Source organism: Corvus moneduloides, chromosome 7 (assembly GCF_009650955.1).
Source record: "Corvus moneduloides isolate bCorMon1 chromosome 7, bCorMon1.pri, whole genome shotgun sequence".
Lineage (NCBI taxonomy): Eukaryota > Metazoa > Chordata > Aves > Passeriformes > Corvidae > Corvus > Corvus moneduloides.
The window spans coordinates 34,785,098-34,804,642 of NC_045482.1; the positions used below are offsets into that span (position 1 = coordinate 34,785,098).

Genomic DNA, 19,545 nt, shown 5'->3' on the forward strand with positions numbered 1-19,545 from the left:
TCTCATTTTACTCATTTTGGTTGCAAACAAGCAGTGACTGAGAAGTGTTAAGTACAATTTCTTTTCTCCCCAGTCTCTCCCAGCCCAAATCGAAACACCTCTCCCCAGAGGTTTGGCACTGACAGTGACAGTCATTACTCTTAATACTGAAAAACAGTATCATCTCCAAAACCTGTAAGGTCTCTGCTTAGAAAAGAAAGATTCTGCAATCTTCATCTCAGGGTTTTCTTACCATTTGCAGAAATCCATACTACACTGCAGTGGCAAAAGCTTCCCATCAACACCTGTGGATCTCAAACTGCAAATTAGGAGCTCTATTTCTCTGCAGTATCACAACAGCAAAATAAAGCACCAGCAGGACACCACATGTGAAAAGGCAGGATTTGTCTCATCATGAAAAAATTGGGTTCCGTCCAAGAGTAAGGGAAAACCAAAGCTTCTACAATTTGTTTAATTCTGCTTTATGTGAAGTGGCCCATTCATGGCTCCTATTTTCTCTTTACCTAAACAAAAGTAGGATGCTTAAATTGAAATGTAATTCAACCACAGACAGTTAACAAATGGAGATTTGTGTCACAGCACTAGAGCAGTTATTTTCCCACCACAGAAATATATTCCTTTCATTTTCCCTCGGGTGTTCGGATAGGTGCACATTTAGGAACATAATCTGTCTGTGTGACTGTACGTAGGAAGACATTGAGAAAAAATGTCATTTAAGTAGGTTCAGAGCTGCTTTCGAGCTGCTTGGAAGACTGGAAATGTTACCTAGGATTATTTAATAAATGCACATTTTGTAACTGCACATAATTACTTACCTGACAGTAAGACAGAACCTACAACTTCATAAACATAGGAAGGCTACAGTTATAGCTCTTCTATCTCTACTATTTCTCCTTCAGCAGATAGAAAATGGCTAAATTATCTTTCTCATCCGTGGCAAACCTAATATGAGCTCTCAAATTCACCACATGCTGAGGAGAAAATACAGCCCAGGTGCCCCTGGCTATTATTAGCTGTCATATTTTTTATTCTAAGAGGTCTGTAAGACTTCATTATCTGATTTTACAGTGGTACTTTACTGGTAACAAGTAAAATCCAGGTAAAAAACACAAAGAAATGAAATTGTGCACTCGGGGAGGTGCTGACTGGCCATCCTGGAGAGGGTTCTCTGGAGCAGACAGCCGGGGTTCAAACTGTGGCCAACTCACCTTACCACCAGTAAATCAAAACTAAACCTGGGCCCTGGGAACCATCCACAGATTGCAGGAATTTATAGGAACGTGCAGGATCCCAGCTTTTCTTTTTTCTGATACCTCCCCATGTCTGCAACAACCTAATGACGCTCTTCATACTGAAGCTTTCTTATCTTGTTCCTCCTTTCCTTTTTCTCTTCTTATTTTTTCCCCAAATAAGTTTGTCCACTCTTTGTATAGTTTTTTCCCAATTTGCTCCTTTTGCACTTTGAATTGTATCTGCTTTTCTGACCTCAGATTATTCTTACTGCCCTTTCCACAACCTGGCGTTCCATATTGTCCTTTCCACGTCTGTCTATACTCATTTTAAGCACTAAATTGTACTTTCCCTTCTACAGCTTTGCAATGTGATTCAAAATTGAAGAGAGAAGCAATGGCCTCGAGACATTAAAACACATCCATTTAAACTTGATCATAGAGAAGGCTCTGTAACTGTGAAGTTCACATCTTTTTTTATGGTCTCTTTTCCCCTGGAACACCTATGCAGAGACATATCATGGTGGAATAAAATACCCATCATTAAGCCCCACTATGTGTGAATACGGAGGCAAGCCAAAACATAAATAGATACTTGGCTGTTGGCAAGATAGTATTTGGCATTTAATATATCAAGCAGTAATCTGCATTGTATTTATTCAGCTGAGCATTTAAGGTGCATTTGAATGTGAGAGTGATAAATAGAAAGGAGTTACACATACTGCAATCAGACTGTGTGCTATTCTAGGCCTCAGAATTACCAAAATGAAAATACAAAAAAACAGTGTGGGGGGATGTTTCTAGAAAGGATACTTTTAGTGATACCTCTAAGGGTTTATTTGTAGGTGCAATTCTTTTTCTCCCAGTGGAAAACTGCACCTCTGAGGCAGCTCTTAAAAAACCTCATCTACGTGTGGTACAACAGTCTGTGTATGAGATTACTTTTCCCATTCACCTTTTACAAACCCTCAAATGCAATCCTAAAAATTCCACAGCTGGCTTGTAACAAGCCAGTTCAACAAACACAAAACCCACAGATCAGGCACTGACTCAGGCAAAATTCTTGTGATTATAGCTCATCTATATTTTGAAGTAATCCTCTGAGTGTTACACTGTCATTTATCTGAGGTCCAGCCCCAGTAAGTGGATTTCAGCTTTATGTGCCCCTCCCCATGATTCCAGGTGTATTGATTGCCAGATATTTACATGTTGTTTGTCATGTGTTTATCTCATTACCTTCAGGGGACAGATGTTGAACAGCAGCTGAGGTGTACAATCTTTTGTATGTGTAAGCAACTACGTTTCCATTTCTGCCTGGGATTTCAATCCTTATCTTTCTGCAATATAACATTTGCCATTTTATATATTAGAGGATAATCCATGTTGTATTTGTTTAGTTGTGCTACTTGGAACATTAAAATCCAGGAACACTTTTTCTCTACAACATTCTAAATCAATTGCAGGGTTGATTGCAGAATTTTCTGGAGAATTTTTGGCAGCAGCTGTTCCTCTGGTTTGCTTTCTATAGCTTATTATGCATTGGAGTCAGTCCCACAGCCCCTTTTCCATACATTTACTTGAATGAAAATGCCCAAACTTGTTTGTGTGGAACTTTTTAACAAGTGGAGGTTGGAGCCACTGAGGCAAAAGGAAAAGAGGTGTCAATATACACATCAGCATTGCATTTCTCTAACAGGAAAGAAAGGAATCTATCAGCTGACTGAAATCCCAGTTTGTCCTTGCTGGTGCTAAGGGCACCTGGATTTCTGGAATTCAGAGCTCTACTCTGCAGGAGCCTAAAGGTCAGACCTGTTGCTGGAGAAATGGAGCAGGCTGCTGACTGCTCACTAGGTGTGAGACACGGGTAAATTCAGGCAGCCAAGCCACAGCACTCGCCACAAGACACTTTCATGGTCTCCAAGACAATGTTTGCCCCTCAAGACGACTGTCCTGATGTCAGTGACTTCCATACAGCTCTGGTACTTCAGGCTCTGACCTCTTACGTCCTCCTGCAACCCTGTTAACTGGTGAGTTTGTTAGGCCTAAGTTGTATGTCTTAAACCAAACACCACAACAAGCATCCACTCCGTATTTAAAGTGATGTAACAACTGAGCAGAGTTAACAAAGAAATGAAGAAAAGAGTAATTAATTAAGAGCAGCACATTGTGAGACATGGCTGGAGCTTGCCTGTGAGTGCCTGCAGTAAGGACATGATCATTTTGCTGTTGCCATTTTAAATCATGTTTAATTATATAATTTAATTGTATTCTTACTATCCTGGAATGCAAGCCAAACTTTACATTAAAATATTAACATTTCATCTGCAGCATCACCTGCTGCCTTCATCTGTTGAAGCCAATGCCTTCAAGGTGATATAGTTCATTGGTCTTTGGGCAATAAAAAACCCCAAAACATTTAGCAGTAACGATCTCACAGAAGGCAGAAGCACCATCTGACAGAGGCCAGAAAGCACTGTGGGGCACAGGAGGCACCGAGGGCCCCATCTGGTGAAAGCTGCACTGTCAGCAAGCACAGAGCACTCGCTGGTGGATGTGTTACTGCTCACACCTTGTAACTGGTCCATGATGTTCATTACAATTAGATGTTCACTGCAGAACTTTATGGCTCGTAGGACAGATGAACAGGGACTTGATTAACAAGCTACAGGCTAAATGGAAATATTTCTGAGGCTGATGTTTCTGAAAACTACTAATGGAGTTTAGTCAAGTAATATTTCCTGTTAGTAACTGGCAAGAGGGAAGCAGATCATACACAGCCGTATCTCTAAGGAGTACATGAGATGAAAGAGATGAGTATCCCTATCCACTCCTGTGGTCTGTGTGTAGGTATTTACAGTAATAAATCTCTTTATCAGAAAGCCTTTGCATTCAATCTCTCAGCATCTGTAATTCTGCTACAGCAGTCTTATCCTGCGTGTGGGGTTTTTTGGCTTTTCTTTTCCTTTTTACACAAGAGTCAAAAGCCAGCCCACACATTATTGTGCTGAGAGGCAACAGCTGCCAACTTCACCCTGCTCGAAGTCATGTAACACTGAGGTGAGGACAGACAGGAGTTCACACTCCCCACACTCTGCAGCTGTGTCCCTCTGTACTTTCCAGTGCCACTTAAAAAGTGGAACTGGAAACACAGTAGAAAGAATTTTCTGAAGTTCTGCTGGCCCTCAGAAAACTATCTTTCAGAATAATGAACAACATGCCACAGAATACAGGACACATCTTGCTTTGAAAAACAGCACCAAAAAGTAAGAGGTGACAAGGAGTATGGAGAAGGGAATTAGACATCCCACTGTTCCAGCTGAAATAGGATGCAGCTGAGTAGGATGTCTGTACAGTGTGATTTCAACAGAAGCTGAACCAACCAAATGGCTTCCCCTGTGCAAAATCCCACTTTTAATCCCCTCTTTATAATCATTAGTGAATCATCTACACAGATACAAGACAGGGAGCACCTGGAGCCACAAGAGCACTTCAGGAAAGGATCTAAAAGGTGAGGCAGTGACAGCTGGAAGGGAGTGACAGCTGGAAGGGCACAGAAAGAACAGGAGCAAAAAAAAAAAGTAACAGGAAGAGGGAAATAAAAATCATTAAATCACTTTTACCAAGGTAACACCTGACCCAGAATCTAGACCCAAGTAATTTCTATCACAGTGCAAAGGGAAAAACTCCAAAAAATAGTGAGTATTACACTGAAGTGTTTACAACAGGAAACAAACTTTCCTACTTCCCTCAGCTTTCCAGGAAAATGGAGACCAAACAGAGACTATCTAGAGTGCAGCAACTAAATAATCAGAAGTTTGGATGAAGGAGGTGGTGGGGGTGGGAAATACATGAAAAAAGAAGTTGCAAGAAGTGGAGTTTTCTTAGTCTATATTAAAAGAAGTATCTGTTAGTTGTCCTGAAGTAGCTAAAAAGTCACTGCAAGAAGAGGGAAATAAATTGTTCTCCGTGCCTGCTCACAGCATAATTAGAGACAATAACCTTTAGTTGACAGAGGCAAAGAATGTAGAGTTCATGGAATCTCCTCTCTGAATATTATGGATTATGAAATTTAGACAAAACCTGCTGGTGGAATGTTGCAGGCTTGTTTATTCTGCCTTCAAAGAATGTGATAAAATAGGCAAGCCCTCAGCCTCTACCCCTAATCTCTACTCCTTTCCATACAAACTGGAAAAGGTAGAACACATGTGGATCTATGTAACCTGTCTCCAGGCTGTGAGATAAATAAGAACAAAATAAAAATGCACATAAAAATGTTGCAAGTGACTAAAATCCAAGCATTCAAATGCTAGCAAGCACTACGATTCCTGTGTTGTCTTAAATTATCCCATGATATGAGCAATCAGAATTCTTTGATTACATCCCCCCTGATTATTATTTCAAAACACCCTCCTTGTGCTCTGAAGAGTGCTGCTTCCTTACATAATGTGATGCCTCACACCCTTCGACAAAGACGCATTTTGTTCAAATCCTGCTCAGAATGCAAAGCTGCTCATTTCCAACAGGCACTTACCAGTGTTCACACCTCTGTCTCCGACTGCTTCCCAGACATTAATGAATTCTTCTTCACAAAATCCTCCCAAGATTAAATGAAATGATTCTCCCCCAGAATTTAAACCAGAATTTCAAGCCTACCCAGTAATTATGACTGCTCAGCTTAAGCCTGATGTTGCAAAGCCTGATTCTGCCTGTGACACCAAGACATTATATTTTCAAAACCTCATCCCAAATCACAGACAGTTGAACACAGCCAAAACTTCTGTCTGAGAACACAGGTGGCTCATCCATTTTTTTTTTTTCAATATATACACAATTATATTTAAAATACATAGGCAGAAGTGTCTTGCAGAACATTGAGCTACAATAATTCACCAGCAAAAGACAGGAATCCTCTCCTAAAGTCTTGGAAATCATACACAGACACACACATGTATTACATTAAGCAGCCTCACTTCAGCAATTGAACAGTCTCGGCTGTTCCCTGAGTTGGGTAAGACCTGTGGGCATTCAAACCTTTCAAAATAAAGCTGCCAGCATCTTGAATACTTAAACATGCATGCAAATTCCAATATTAGGATTTCATGTTTGAAAATGTTAGAATAGATATCAATTTTTTGAAGTGACAGCTGCATACACCAAAGTATGGTGATCTACTAAAATATTACTACACTCAGAAAACTCTATGTGACAAGAAACAGAACAGTAATTTAACAAGGAGATTCATACATAAAAACAAACAAAAAAATCCTTGAACTTTCAGAAGATGCACTGTTTTCACATCAGTAAACCATGTCAGACACTCAGGAATCCCAACAAGAGCTTGGCTTGGTGCAGTCAACCGTTTTCTGTTCCAATTTAAATATTTTGGTTAGAGTCTGATTTTCTGTTGAAGGCAGTGTAATCCCTGTTGAGAATGCAGTTTGCTTGTTCTCCTTTCCTTATGCTCAGCCAGAGCAGCTGTGCCAGCAGAAGTACAGTGCATTTCCATTCTGCTGGAGGAGAACAGCCAAGGTGGTGCTGTGCAGTTCCTGGGGCCGGAGAAGTCTGTCAGCAAAGCCGTGTGTTCGTAAAACTTCCAAAGCTCTCAGACTGCAACTGCTGGTTTCTCAGCATGTAAAAAGGCAGTGAGTTTCAAATACCCTACTATTAATAGGGTGTTCTCCTTTAATATCTGTTAAATATAGATCCCTGAGTATTTTGGTTTGGGGTTTGTCGATTTGCTGTCACATCCTAACGAATAAAAATGATCTAAACCAAACTGAAGTGGAGTCAATGAGATTATTTTTTAACTTGATGGCCTTTTTCTAGACTGCCCTATGCTGAAAGTTTGCATCCTCAGTGAGCTAATTACCCATTGATTCTAGGTAAACAAGTTTTCAAGTGCCAGTCTGGACCCTGCCCAGACTCCTAAATTCTGTTCCTTAGAAACACCGAGACTGAGGCCAACTGCAAATTTGGAACGAGTTTTTTGTGTGTGTTTTTGTGTGAAAACGAACCAACTAGCTCCAGCTAACTGGTAATGAGCAAGGTTTAAAAGTTTCTAGCATAGAGCATATTCATTTCAAAAACAAAAGAGAGCCACTGCTCCCACACTTTGAGGACTTTTGGTAGAGTTTTTAGGATGGTAAAGCAGAAATTGATTCTCCTTCCACTGTGGGTTGGCACAGTTGTGTGTTCCAATAGATAACTTTGGACAGCTTATTTAACAGCTCCGTGGCTGATCAAACACAACAAAGAAATTGTGTCAGTAAGCTGGAAACACTCATCTCCAAAGAAAAGTTGCTCCTCACTCCCAGTGCCCACAACCTTCTACCCAAGGCAGAAATTTGCCTTCTCAGCCATCACGTGAGAAAGCTGCTGGTGCTACTTTATGAACACAAAACTAAACATGACTTTTAAACTTACAATTCAATCACTCAAATCAAGGCAATTCCTAAAAAGCAAGGATGCAGCCTGTGGTTAGGAACTTTTATATGTGTTCCATGATAAATTTTTGGTATAGAAATCCCTATAAAACCCAGTTTTCAGTTTTACCTACAGAAAATCCTATCACCTCTAAAAGAAAAAACAAAACATCCTAAAATTTATATACTGACCCATTTTCCTTAGAATCTCTCAAATTCCTTCAAGTGGACAGACAAAACAAAGGGTTACTTGGGTAGTGATTCAGCCATACTTTTTAAATGACTGAAATGTTAGTAAACAGATTTATTGACATTTATTCCTCTAGTATACTGTTCTTTGACATTATAAACTTATAGATCTGCACACATCTATATGCTGTCGTATGGAGGATGTGAAATGCAAGGCTAAACATCCCTGCAAGACAGACAGTCCAAAAAGTCCCTAATGACATACTCCAACTTTTATGAGTTGTATGCTAATGTCTCCTCAGACTTGAAACTTTTTCCTCTATTTACCAGGGTCTGCTAATTAAAATTATTTTTCTTGTTCTTTCTTTAATAAGAACTATAATCTCCCTTGCTATTTTACTGGTCTTTTATAGGAAATAGTATGGATTTTCTCTTCTAGGTTACCATGGTTCCTGCAAGTTTTACACAGGCCATGGGGTTTTTACATCTTTTATTTCTTATTAATACCTCCAGATTTCCTCCAGCTTTTCTCTATCTTCCACCAAAAGGGGTCACATTGCAGCTGAGCTCCAGCAGGGCATGTTCACACCACTGAGCATAGCAACAAGGGCACTGACATGAAAGAAACCTCAGGAAAAAAATAAAATTGAAAAATCAATTTTTTTAAAAAATAACCATCCATGTAATCAGCCCTGAGAAAACAGCAGTTCCATCAGGATGATATCATCATACTGCTGATGAATTAACTGAATTGACTGAATTCATCATTTTTGCTACTCTGGGTGGTTCTGGTTAATCCAGAGCGAGAGTAATGGACTCAATGATCCTTTTGGGTCCCTTCCAACTCAGAATATTCTATGATTTAGTGGTTTTATGCTTCAAACATGGCATCTACACAGGTGGTTATTTATCTTGTGGGAAGAAGGAAAAGAATGGCATGACAAGACCTTATTAGAAAATTCATGGTTTACACAATTTTGCACTACTGCAATACTATGACAGTTAAAAACCCACAATAAATATGTGGGCTGCACTAGGAAAGCAGATTTGGAAAACTTTATAACATCATAATACACTGTGTTAAACATGAACTTTTTGTTCCTGTTTTCATTTTGTTCATTTTAGAGAAAAAAAAAAAATCCCTCTCTCTCTCTCTTTCTATATATATATATATATATACACACAGATATTTTTAAATCCAGAATAAACAAGTACATCTTAGAAAAAGATGGGTCCTAAGCAGCTGTATTTTCAGTTCTGCTCTTCCACTCATGCAGTGCTCCAATTCATATCAGTACCTGTCTTTAACTTAAATGACCTTACAGAAGCTGGTTAGATAATAAGACAATCAGGTAATAAAATAAAAAAAAAAAATAAAAGGAGACTTCAAATGGACATGACATAATGTCCATGCATTATGGAGCCTTAAACTCCCATTTATATGCTCATTCAGAAACAAAGTGGCCTCAATTCTCTCAAGCTTAATTGCTTTCAACTTGAAGAAAATCACTGCTAGGGTGATTTAAATCATGTACCTTTTGCCTGGACATCTCAGTTATTTAAAAAAAAAAAAAAAAAAAGGAAAAAAAAAAGTACTTCAAGACTTCCATTCCAGGGAGAGTAACCCGTCCATTTCCTGAGTCTCCTTTACAAAAAGCAAATTATAATGCATAGATACACAGTAATTTCAGTCAAAGATGAGCATTTTGAGCAAAAGCTTAATTGGTGAAGGACTGAAGGCGAGGGATTTGAGGACAGGCAGCAGAGTAACTACTCCAATCACACAGGGAGAGGGAAAAGCTCAGTGGGAGGACAAGTCTTGCATCAGCTGTGGACGGCCCCAGGCGATGCAGCTCACGGAGTTTGATTGGGGCTGTCGCTGCTCATGTGTTCAGCCTGGTTTGCTGAGACAGTTCTGATGTTTAGGGACCAAAAGCACCAGGCAAAGCTGGTTTGGGTAATGAAGATGCTGTCATTTGACAGCTGAGTCCTCCAGGAGAACCTGAGCCCATTGAGAGAGACACAACTGTCTTCATGGTCCTGTGGACCAAACTTTTGATAAGTGAAGAAAAGTTTTACTGACTTACAAGCTTTTTTTTTTTTTTTGTAATTTTTCTTTTTACAAACCACAGCTATCTTGTGATTTCATCAGTGTTTTTGTATTCCCACTGATTTTCTCCTATACTTACTGACACTACTCAAATATTGTTCCTCTCAGTAGCAATATATGAAATCCATTATGGGGCACATGCTGCATAAGAAAAGAGGCTCACTTGAGTTCATGCTTCATCAGTATTACTCTAGTTAGCTTTTCATTCTCCAGGCACTACTGCTCTAATACCAAGTCTCAGAACATCAGTTCTGCACTATTTTAATAACACTGCCAGTGTTCACTTTGCCAGCTCGTTCACAAAAGATTATTACCAAAAGTACATCCTTTATCACTGCTATCAGTACCTGTTTTTTTCTCTGAATGCAACTTGGTTTGGGCCCAAATACAGTGCACCTTCAGGTATCTATAAAAGACTGGATATTAATTATACTCATCCATTTTGAAACGCAGCAATATTTGATTAATGAAAAGGTAGGCACAATAGCAAACACACTCACATCATTACTTGAGAACATGCATGTACCAAACCTGTGCAAGCCTATTCTATTTTTATTGTTTTGATTATAGCTGTCACTTTGATCCAAACCAATAACCTGATGTTGTTAATGAGCTCCTTTTTAATGCACTTATGTCACATGCTTGGTATATCCTTCAGTTTTGTCTGACTCTGAGTCCTTTTCAACTGAATAAGCTGATTTTTTCATACAAGCTCATACCTTCGCATGTTCATAAATTTTTTTTTAAATTTATTTTTTAGTTTGCTGGAGAAAAGAACCATATTTTCTCCTATTTTCTCTTTGCGCATGAATGCAGAATTGTCTCACCTTAGTTTTGGGAAGGAGAAAAGATGTGACAATACCCCTTGTTCCTTTTTCTCACCAAGAGCAGCAGTCACAAGGTTTCCCAGTGAGCAGACCTGTGCTGCTGCACTGGAATTGAAGCATCAAGGGAAAAGAGATCCAGGGGGAAATGTAAAGGTGACAGAGTTTTATGCCTCAGTTTAGTTACAACAATTAAAATTAAAAGATGGAATAGCACAGAACTGAAGGCAGTTTTTTAAAACCTGAGATCAGACAAAAAGTCTTCTTTCATCATTTTCTAGCAAGGGATAATAACGAAGTAGAAATAATTTTTGTCTGATTAAGTATCTTTGCTTCTCTCATCTTATTTTGGCCCCTCTATTACACCATTTCCAACTGTTCACAGCCTGAAGGAGGTGTGGAGGGGGAGGAGGAGATACAAAATATGAATTCTTAATGAAAACTTTCATATTATGATTAGTTACTACAAAGTTTTTGGTGTTTTTTGGTTTGAGTTTTTTTGTGGGTTTTTTTTTGGTTTTTTTTTTTTTTTTTTTTAAATGAAGAAAATTCCTTTTCAGGTCATCTTTAAAACTTTTTTGAAGTGAGTGGGTCTTATATATATCTTACAACTCTTTGAAAATCTTTGTGACAAGGAAAGGAACTGAGCTGTTTTAATAATGGCATGTTATTAAACCACTAATGATTTTGCTGTTTAAAAGTGAGCTTTAATGATTAAAACTCTCCTCTTTGATCAGCAGAAAATGGTGACTAATCTGAGAGTGGAAAAAACCCACAAAGTTTTAAGATTCAGAGTGTCTCCAAAGCCTGGTGGCTGCTATAAAAGCTCAGAGACAAGAGAGTAAAAAGAGAATAAAACAGGCAGCAAACAGTAAGTGCAGATGTTTTATTTTTACCCTGAAATACTCCCCTGTCTAAATAACAATGAAACAAATAAAGAAAAACATATGGCTTGACCTCCCCTGCTTTTGAATTTCTTCTCTTCCTGCCCTGTAAGAATCTTCATCTCCTCATTGATACCTCCAGGCAAATATGAGGTGAATGCAAACTCTATTCACTGTGCCTGATACAAAGTCATTTATGATTTGACTATTTTTTTTTTTTTTTTGAAAGACATAGGTACAGAAGGAGAAGAAAAATAAAATTACTGTCAATAAATTTGATTCAGAAAGGTCTCCACCTCCCACCAGCTGACTTGCTCTTTGCTGGCTGTTGTGGATTTAGCAATGGGGGATTTGAGGGCTGGCCTCAGGTTCTGTCCCATCAAACATTCCATCAGAGACTTCACCCATCTTTTTTCTAAGATGCCACCAAGTAGGACAGCTCTTACTGGTTACATGTCTACCCATGATGCCAAATAGGTTCAGTTGTCAGCCCCAAACTCTTTCTGTTTATATCATCAATCTCTCTGACTCATTAAGGGCTGTTCTCCATCCTCTGGGATGGCTTCTCCGTACTCCAGGCACCATCTCCTGTGCATGGCTCTCTAACAAGGAGAACTTCTCATTCAATGCTGTGTAAAACTTCTCCCATTCCCTTGGATTTTTAGTGCAAAGTGCTCAGTGGGCCTTACATTGCATTTTGACCTGACCAAGAAAAGCCAACATCCCACGGGGATCATCACACACAGCTTGAGAAACAACATCTGCAACAGCATCTGATCACCCTGGATGACAACTGGGCTCACCAACAGCCAATTTCCTCCTCTTACCTCTACCAGATTTCAGAAGAAGAATGAATTCAAAACTAAAAATGAAAATTTAAAACGAAAAAATTAAAAAGGCAGAATTAACTCTTTCTTATGATTTTTTTTCTAGATCCCTCAAACATGGTATTTAAAGTTGCTGTTCAACTCGGACTCTGTTCTTACACAAAAGGCTGAATTTCAAAATGTCTTCTTACCACCTTGCTCCCTCCTATCTTCTGAAATTTTAGACTAAGGCAAGTTTCCCTACTGTGTTTCAGAAAATGATATTATATATTTTAAATTATCATTATTATTTTCATACTGTGGCTTTGATTTGAGCCACAGCAAAATCTGTGCTTAGAATCTCTAGAATTGAACAGGAAGTGCACACAAAAATATTTTTATATTTTTTTCCTCAGAACAAATTTCTGAGGTGATGAAGTGGATGAATTCAGCTGATAATTCTTCACTTGTTTCCCTTGTTCCCCCTTGTGAACCACAGAGGTATCAACTGATTGCTATTACAGACTTAAAATGCAACAGAGGAATTTTATTTTTTTTGCTGTAGTGCATTTGTTTGTTTTTTCCTGACTCAGTAACATTAGCAAGAAACGGTACATAACACCATAACACATTAATAGCTGTTGTTCTTCAAACATCATCATAACACAATCTCTTCTTGTGTGCATTTACAAATGTTGTGTGAAAGAAAGAAGTGGAGCCTGTGGGGTTTTTTTGTATTTCTGCACCATAGCAGAAGGAAAAGCCGATTAAAAGATTTATTCAAATATTTACATGACACACACTGTTGCAGTATTAAAATGTGAGCTTGCTCCTTTTACAAATCTCTTTAGCAGGCTTTTCTACCCTTTGTTCCTAATACAACTTTTAAATGGCAGTCACAAGTTACAATGACTTCAGCCTGTAATTGTGCATCCCCTCCAATTCTTCTCTACCCCCTCCTCCTCCTCTTCTCCCCCTAACTCCACCTTCTTTTTTATATTGACCTGCAATGTGCACGGGCCCCAGAAAGCCACCCAGGTCCTGGCTGCATCACAAAAAGCATGGACAGGTCAAGGGAGAGGATTCTGCCCCTCTGCTCTGCTCTGCTCTGGTGAGAACCCACCTGCAGAGCTGCCTCCAGCCCTGGGATCCTCAACACAAGAAGGACATGGAGCTGCTGGAGCTGGAGCAACTCCTGAGGCCACAAAGATGCTCCAACAGCTGGAGCCCCTCTGCTCTGGAGCTAGGCTGGGAGAGCTGGGGCTGTTCAGTGTGTTAAAGGGAAGGCTCTAGGGAGACTTTTAAGCCCCTTTCAGTGCCTGAAGGGGCTCCAAGAGAGCTGGAGAGGGACTTGGGACAAGGGCCTGGAGGCACAGGAATAGGGGGAACGGCTTCAAACTGAAGGAGGGCAGGTTTAGATGGGACATTGGGAAGAGAATCGTCCCTGTGAGGCTGGTAAGGCTCTGGCACAGGTTGCCCAACAAAGATGTGAATGCCTCATACCTGGAAGTTTTCAAGGCCAGGTTGGACAGGGCTTGGAGCACCCTGGGATAGAGGAAGGTGTCCCTGCCCATGGCAGGGGGTGGAACTGGATGAGTTTTAAGGTCCCTTCCAACCCATACTTTTCTGAAATTCTATGATGATTCTATGGAGGTTCACGTAGGAGGTGTCTAAGCCATTTCCTCACTGCCAGTACTGCTCCACACTCTGCTCCACACATCCTTCCACTCTCCAGCTTTGCTCTGCACATCCTCTTTGCAATGTCACCCTGTGTAACCACTATCCACACATCTCCTTATGTTTGGAACAGTTCTGTCAGTGGATGCTACGTCAATACCCTCCGCATGTCAAACACTCTCCTTAAAGTTCATCTTTTCCCAGTATCCTGGGAAATCTAGTAAAAAGTTATGGCTGGCATCCCAAATAGCATCAGAGCCATTGGTATAAGCTGCACATTTCTGGAGCCAGAAGTAGCCCTGAGGCTGCAGCCTTATCTGCTTTCCCCATTTTCTGCCATTCCCAAAGAAATCAGAAAATGAGTGTGAGGAGAAATAAAGACACCCTGGTATTTATATTACTCCATGTATCTCAGATGTCTGAGCAGTATGATCAGGACTGAAGAGCTCCTGTTGGGAGGGAACTGCAGCACATCCCCCTGTCCAGGCATTTTCCTTTGTGAAATGGTGCTGTGCATTCTCCATGGCCATTGTGGTGTGGTGGAAGGAAACAATTTACCTTGAACACTGGAGGCAATTAAGTAGACATATTTACAGAATAAACATGTAGATGTGCACAGTTAGCATTCCACAATATTAATTCCTAACATTCCTGAAAGCATTCAAATATCACAGAGCTTGAACAACACACATTTTATGCTTCCTATTAAATACAAAGAGATGTAGAGCCATTAAAAAAAAAAAATGCTCTATGTATAGACATTTAGCTGGTTGTGGCAGAGCTGGGAGAGAACCTAAGTCTGATCTATCCTCTTGTGAGTTTTAAATGTGTTACCTTCCCTATCACCAGTGTCCGGTGATCAAAGTCTCATGAATATGCCAATGGAATACTGGCTGGAATACTTTAAAAAACCATTCCCCACGAGCACAGCAGACTTGTACTGAGGATCTTAGCTAAACCCGTTCTAACATAGCTGATATTTGTTTCATGTTGACAGTCAGCAGCACCATCATCAATTTTACACCAATTTCATGGACCAGCAAAAGTAATCACTTCTGTTCCTTGACCACTGAAGAAAAGAAGTCCTGCATGAAAAATATCATAACTACAAATGGCAGACATATGGAGCCAAACATCTTCGTTCAAAGGCATTTGATGGATAATATATTCTTGTAAAACAATTTATTCTGCCTCTCTGTTGCCAATTGCCACTTTATTTCCTACTATCCTTGAACAAGGTTTTCCCTCAGTCCATGTTTCTCTGCCAAGTCTGGGCTCTGAAGTGCTCCCAGTGATCAGTGGAGACACATCCTTTGCCCCTGGAAATGCTCGCCTTAACACAGGTCTGATACTTACACTGTGCTACTCTTAGTTGATAATCAGTTAATTAGAAGATTAGTTGATGTAACAGATGAGTATCAGCACTGCAAAACTCCTGAGTAGCAAAATTCCAGTTCACTGGGGGAGGGAGGTATTTTTCTGGTGGGTGTGCGTTAGACCTAGTCTGGAATAACCCAAACATCGAACACAGTTCAGATCCTGCCAAAGTAACATGCTTAAATTAGAAACATAACAAATTTGGTTCTTCAAGAGCTGTATGAATACCAGAATCTTTGTTCTCTTTTTTTCAAATTCAGTTTTATGAGAATGAACTTTTATGAAAAGTTCTTTCACTCCCTGTGAGAAACTAAAGAAGCTTAGTAGCTCAAGTTCCATTGTAAGCTCATAGGAGAATATATCAAACCATCACCACTAAACATCTAACAGAACTTGCAGGCACAGAGATGTAAAATTAACCACACTCAGAAAAGATATTCTTGAGTGCAGTGAGGGGAACCATTTGGAATGAGCAAATTTTCCACTGTGCCTTGGTTGTTTTATGGATAAAAGCAGAATTTCTGGTTCACAACACAACTAAACTCATCACACACAGACATGAACATTCAAGAATAGCAGGGCTTGACCCTGTGCTACTACAGGAAGTTTATCACAGACATAAAGGCTTGGGATCACACTCTGAATTTCTTAGCATAGGAAATGGTCTCCTCTGTGCAAGCAGCAACTCATTCAGAGCTCAACTGGCAATATGGTTTTAGTGTGGACGCTTTTGTGACTTTTTAAATAAAATAAACCCACAAAGTTACTCAGACAGCAATACCACACTAATTCTTTGACACCAAAATAAGTCTTAACTACTATCAGCATGAAAGAATTAAAAGAAAAGAAGGACAGAAAAAAAAAAAAAAACACCACAAACCAAAAACAAGAACCAAAAGAAAGGATCAGAAGATTTTTAAATAGCCAGAATGCTTTTTGATTATCTGTTTGCATTCTGTACCAAAACCCAGTCAAAAACTAACAGAACTAATATATAAGTTGGGGTTTAGCAGTTAAAATGTATGTTAGATATCCAATTAACAGAACAATATATGTCAGATAATTAATAAAAATGCCAATAAAACCAGTAATGAAATAACTGCTGAACTGTAGTTATTCTAAGAAACATGTATTCTGAGAAAATTCTCCACCCAGTGTTTTCACCACAAAATAAATGGAGATTGCTTAATAAGAATCACACTGTAAAATATCATGATTGCTTGTGGCCTTTCCCACAGGCCAGCACTTCCATCTCCCTAAAACAGCCACTCTTGGCCTTGCACATGGCACTGAGCAGGTGGCTCTCTGAGCAAGAATAGTTCATAGCCAGCAGACAACAATGGAAGGAAAACAGTCTCTCATTTTTCTGTCCCTCCTCACAGCACCAAAGGCCTGGGTACAATTCCTACATCCCTGACAGATAAGATTAGCTAATAACAAGCTTTGGATTCATCCAGTAAGTCCAGCAAAGAATATACAAGTAAATGTACAGAAAAAAGGCTGCTGTCAGCAAATTTGAAAGCTTCAAGTTCTTTCAGATCAGAACTTGCAGAAAATCAATTTCTACATGAATTTTTATTTTTCTTTTAGAACAACTCTGCAGTCAGATCGAGTCAAGCTTACCATCTGCTGCAGGGAGAAATACAGCCATACTCAAGATTACATTATCAAACTTCTTTGTAAACTTTACATGCAAGCTGTTCCTGTCAGAATTGAAGTCATTGTGATAATGCATCTTAATATTCGGTCAGGCTTTAAATAAAGACTGACAAAAGTCTACATATGGATGACAAGCTGTTCTACAGTAAATATTTTTGTATTTATTGAGAAGGGGCTTATGGCAGTTTAGGACATATTCCATCAGGCATTTTGGTCTGAACTACTTACTGATTAATGAAACCAAGATAAAAACAAAATTTTGGTGAGGAGTTTTGAACAGGGATTTTAAGTTAACTTGATCCTTTTCCTACTCCTATTTAGTTATGCTTTTACATCATTATTGCTTGAAAGCTTTTCCCAGCTGGTGGATGTTGTAGAATGGAAGACATTTAGTACCCTGTATTTTAAGCAAGGCTTAATTTCCAACTGGCATTGAATGTAGCTATCTATGGAACAGAAAAAGCAAATACAATGTAATTTTACCATTATAGCTGACCCCCTAAAGCACAGTAAAACTTCTTCCACTTTTTTGTGTAAATAAACTTGTTAAACTCATTTCCAATATTCCCGTAAATGAGGGGATACAGCATAAAAATCCTTCAAAAATTCCTTTTCCACATACCCTAGTTAGAAACACAGCTTACAGAAAAGCAAATGCAAAAGCAAATGTTGTGACAAGTAGGGATTAAATTGCTTTTTCAGTTTTGACTCCATTTTGAGAAGTTACAAGGCACATGCTGCAATTAACATTGCAATTAACCTAGTTAACTATGTGCTCCAAGTTCATTACACATTATTGCTTTATTATAGCAACTATACAAGTAACTCAATACAGCAAAGTAAAAATAGTTTTTCAAACACCTGCATGAAACATTTATTGTGTGCAGTCACAAACAAGCATGCCTCATGTAAAATAAATCCTAATGCAAAGAAATGACCTTACCCTGATGTTGGATCAACAGCTATGGCCTTGGGGTTGTTAAGGTCCAGCTCGATGAGGGTCACACACACTGACCCGTTCTGGCTGCAAACAAAGATCCTGTCGCTGACGTGATCCACAAAGTAAAAATTCCCTGTGATCCAGTCGATTGCTATTTGCTGCACATCTGCCAAAAAAAAAAAAAAAAAAAAAGAAAAGAAAAGAAAGAAAGAGAAGCTCAGGAGTGCAGTTTCAATCCAAGAAAGCGGCTGCTGGCTGCTCTGCCAGCAGATGCTCCACTCACTTAAGGAGCTCCAGCTGCTTTATATCTATTATATGGCTTCTAATAAGGAATCCACTACACAAATAGTGGTGGGGGAGAATTTTTCCTTTTTAAGTACAGACATCTGACTGCAACCTCAGTGGTGTGAAAGACACATATTTGTTTGGAGCTCTCTTCAATATTTTTAAGTCTGTCATTGTGGGTTTTTTTGTGGTCTCCTCAGAAGTAACACCACTGAATGATGGTGCACCTGTGAAACGGCTGAAGCTGATGGTACCAGACTGCTGGCAGAAGGCACTTGGAAGACACTCAAATTCTGAATTTAGTGTTCTAGGATGTCTGCTACACCGTGGGGATGGAACATTGGTAAAGGTTAAAAGAGTTTTTTGGCCATATTTGAGGGGGGCTAAAAACAGACTAGAAATACTTCAAGCAAATAAAAACAACAACAAAAAAAGCATGTCTAAACACACCAGATCTATGCATTCATTTTCATAGAAAACACTTTTTTCTTGTAGTTCTGGGGTATCTGGATGCAGCCAGATTTCTGCTAATTGCCACAAGAAGTAGCATTGAAGTAACTGCCTGCGTGATAATATAGAGACATTTGTTAACAACGAAGCTTTCCTTCTCAGGACACTGTGGCAGCTTCACAGCCCCCTAACACAACTTCTCACCCAGTTCCTGAAACCACTTTCTGTAAAGGCCTTATAAATCCTGCATTCTTCTTATAAGTCACCTGACCTACCCATAAACAGTCTTATTGTTACAGTAAGCAAAAGTATAGAGAAGTGCAAAGAACATAATTTTATCAATTTCATTTAACTAAGATTTCTTTTCTTCCTCTTGTTGACAGTACTGTATTGATAACACTCTGTAAGACTTAAGTTATTCTTAGATTAAGAGTAACTCAATTAATAGAAAAATATACCCTGTTAAATGTTTTCAATGTTCACTTTTAACAATTTTTTATTTTAAGAAAAGTAATATATGTTTATTATATTACAGTGGTTTCAAAACAGTGCTAGCATAAGCGGAGATTCTATCATGGTGAGAGAAGGCAGATGTGATACAGTATAATTTCTTGTAGTAGTTTTCTTTTTCCTTTTAACTTTCAGTTGTCTGTATGTTTATCATCCTTCAAGATGTGGGATTTTTAGGTTTGC

General features: G+C 39.1%; 1 protein-coding gene across 2 annotated transcripts in view; it reads right to left on the bottom strand.

Moving 5' to 3' along the window:
- Positions 1–19,545, bottom strand: part of LRP1B (LDL receptor related protein 1B) — a 638,461-nt gene that overhangs the window by 252,802 nt on the left and 366,114 nt on the right. For both annotated transcript variants that reach the window (XM_032114472.1, XM_032114471.1), the window contains one exon: positions 18,121–18,283. In XM_032114472.1, coding sequence (XP_031970363.1) covers positions 18,121–18,283 — 163 coding nt within the window. The remainder of the gene's footprint in view (positions 1–18,120; positions 18,284–19,545) is intronic.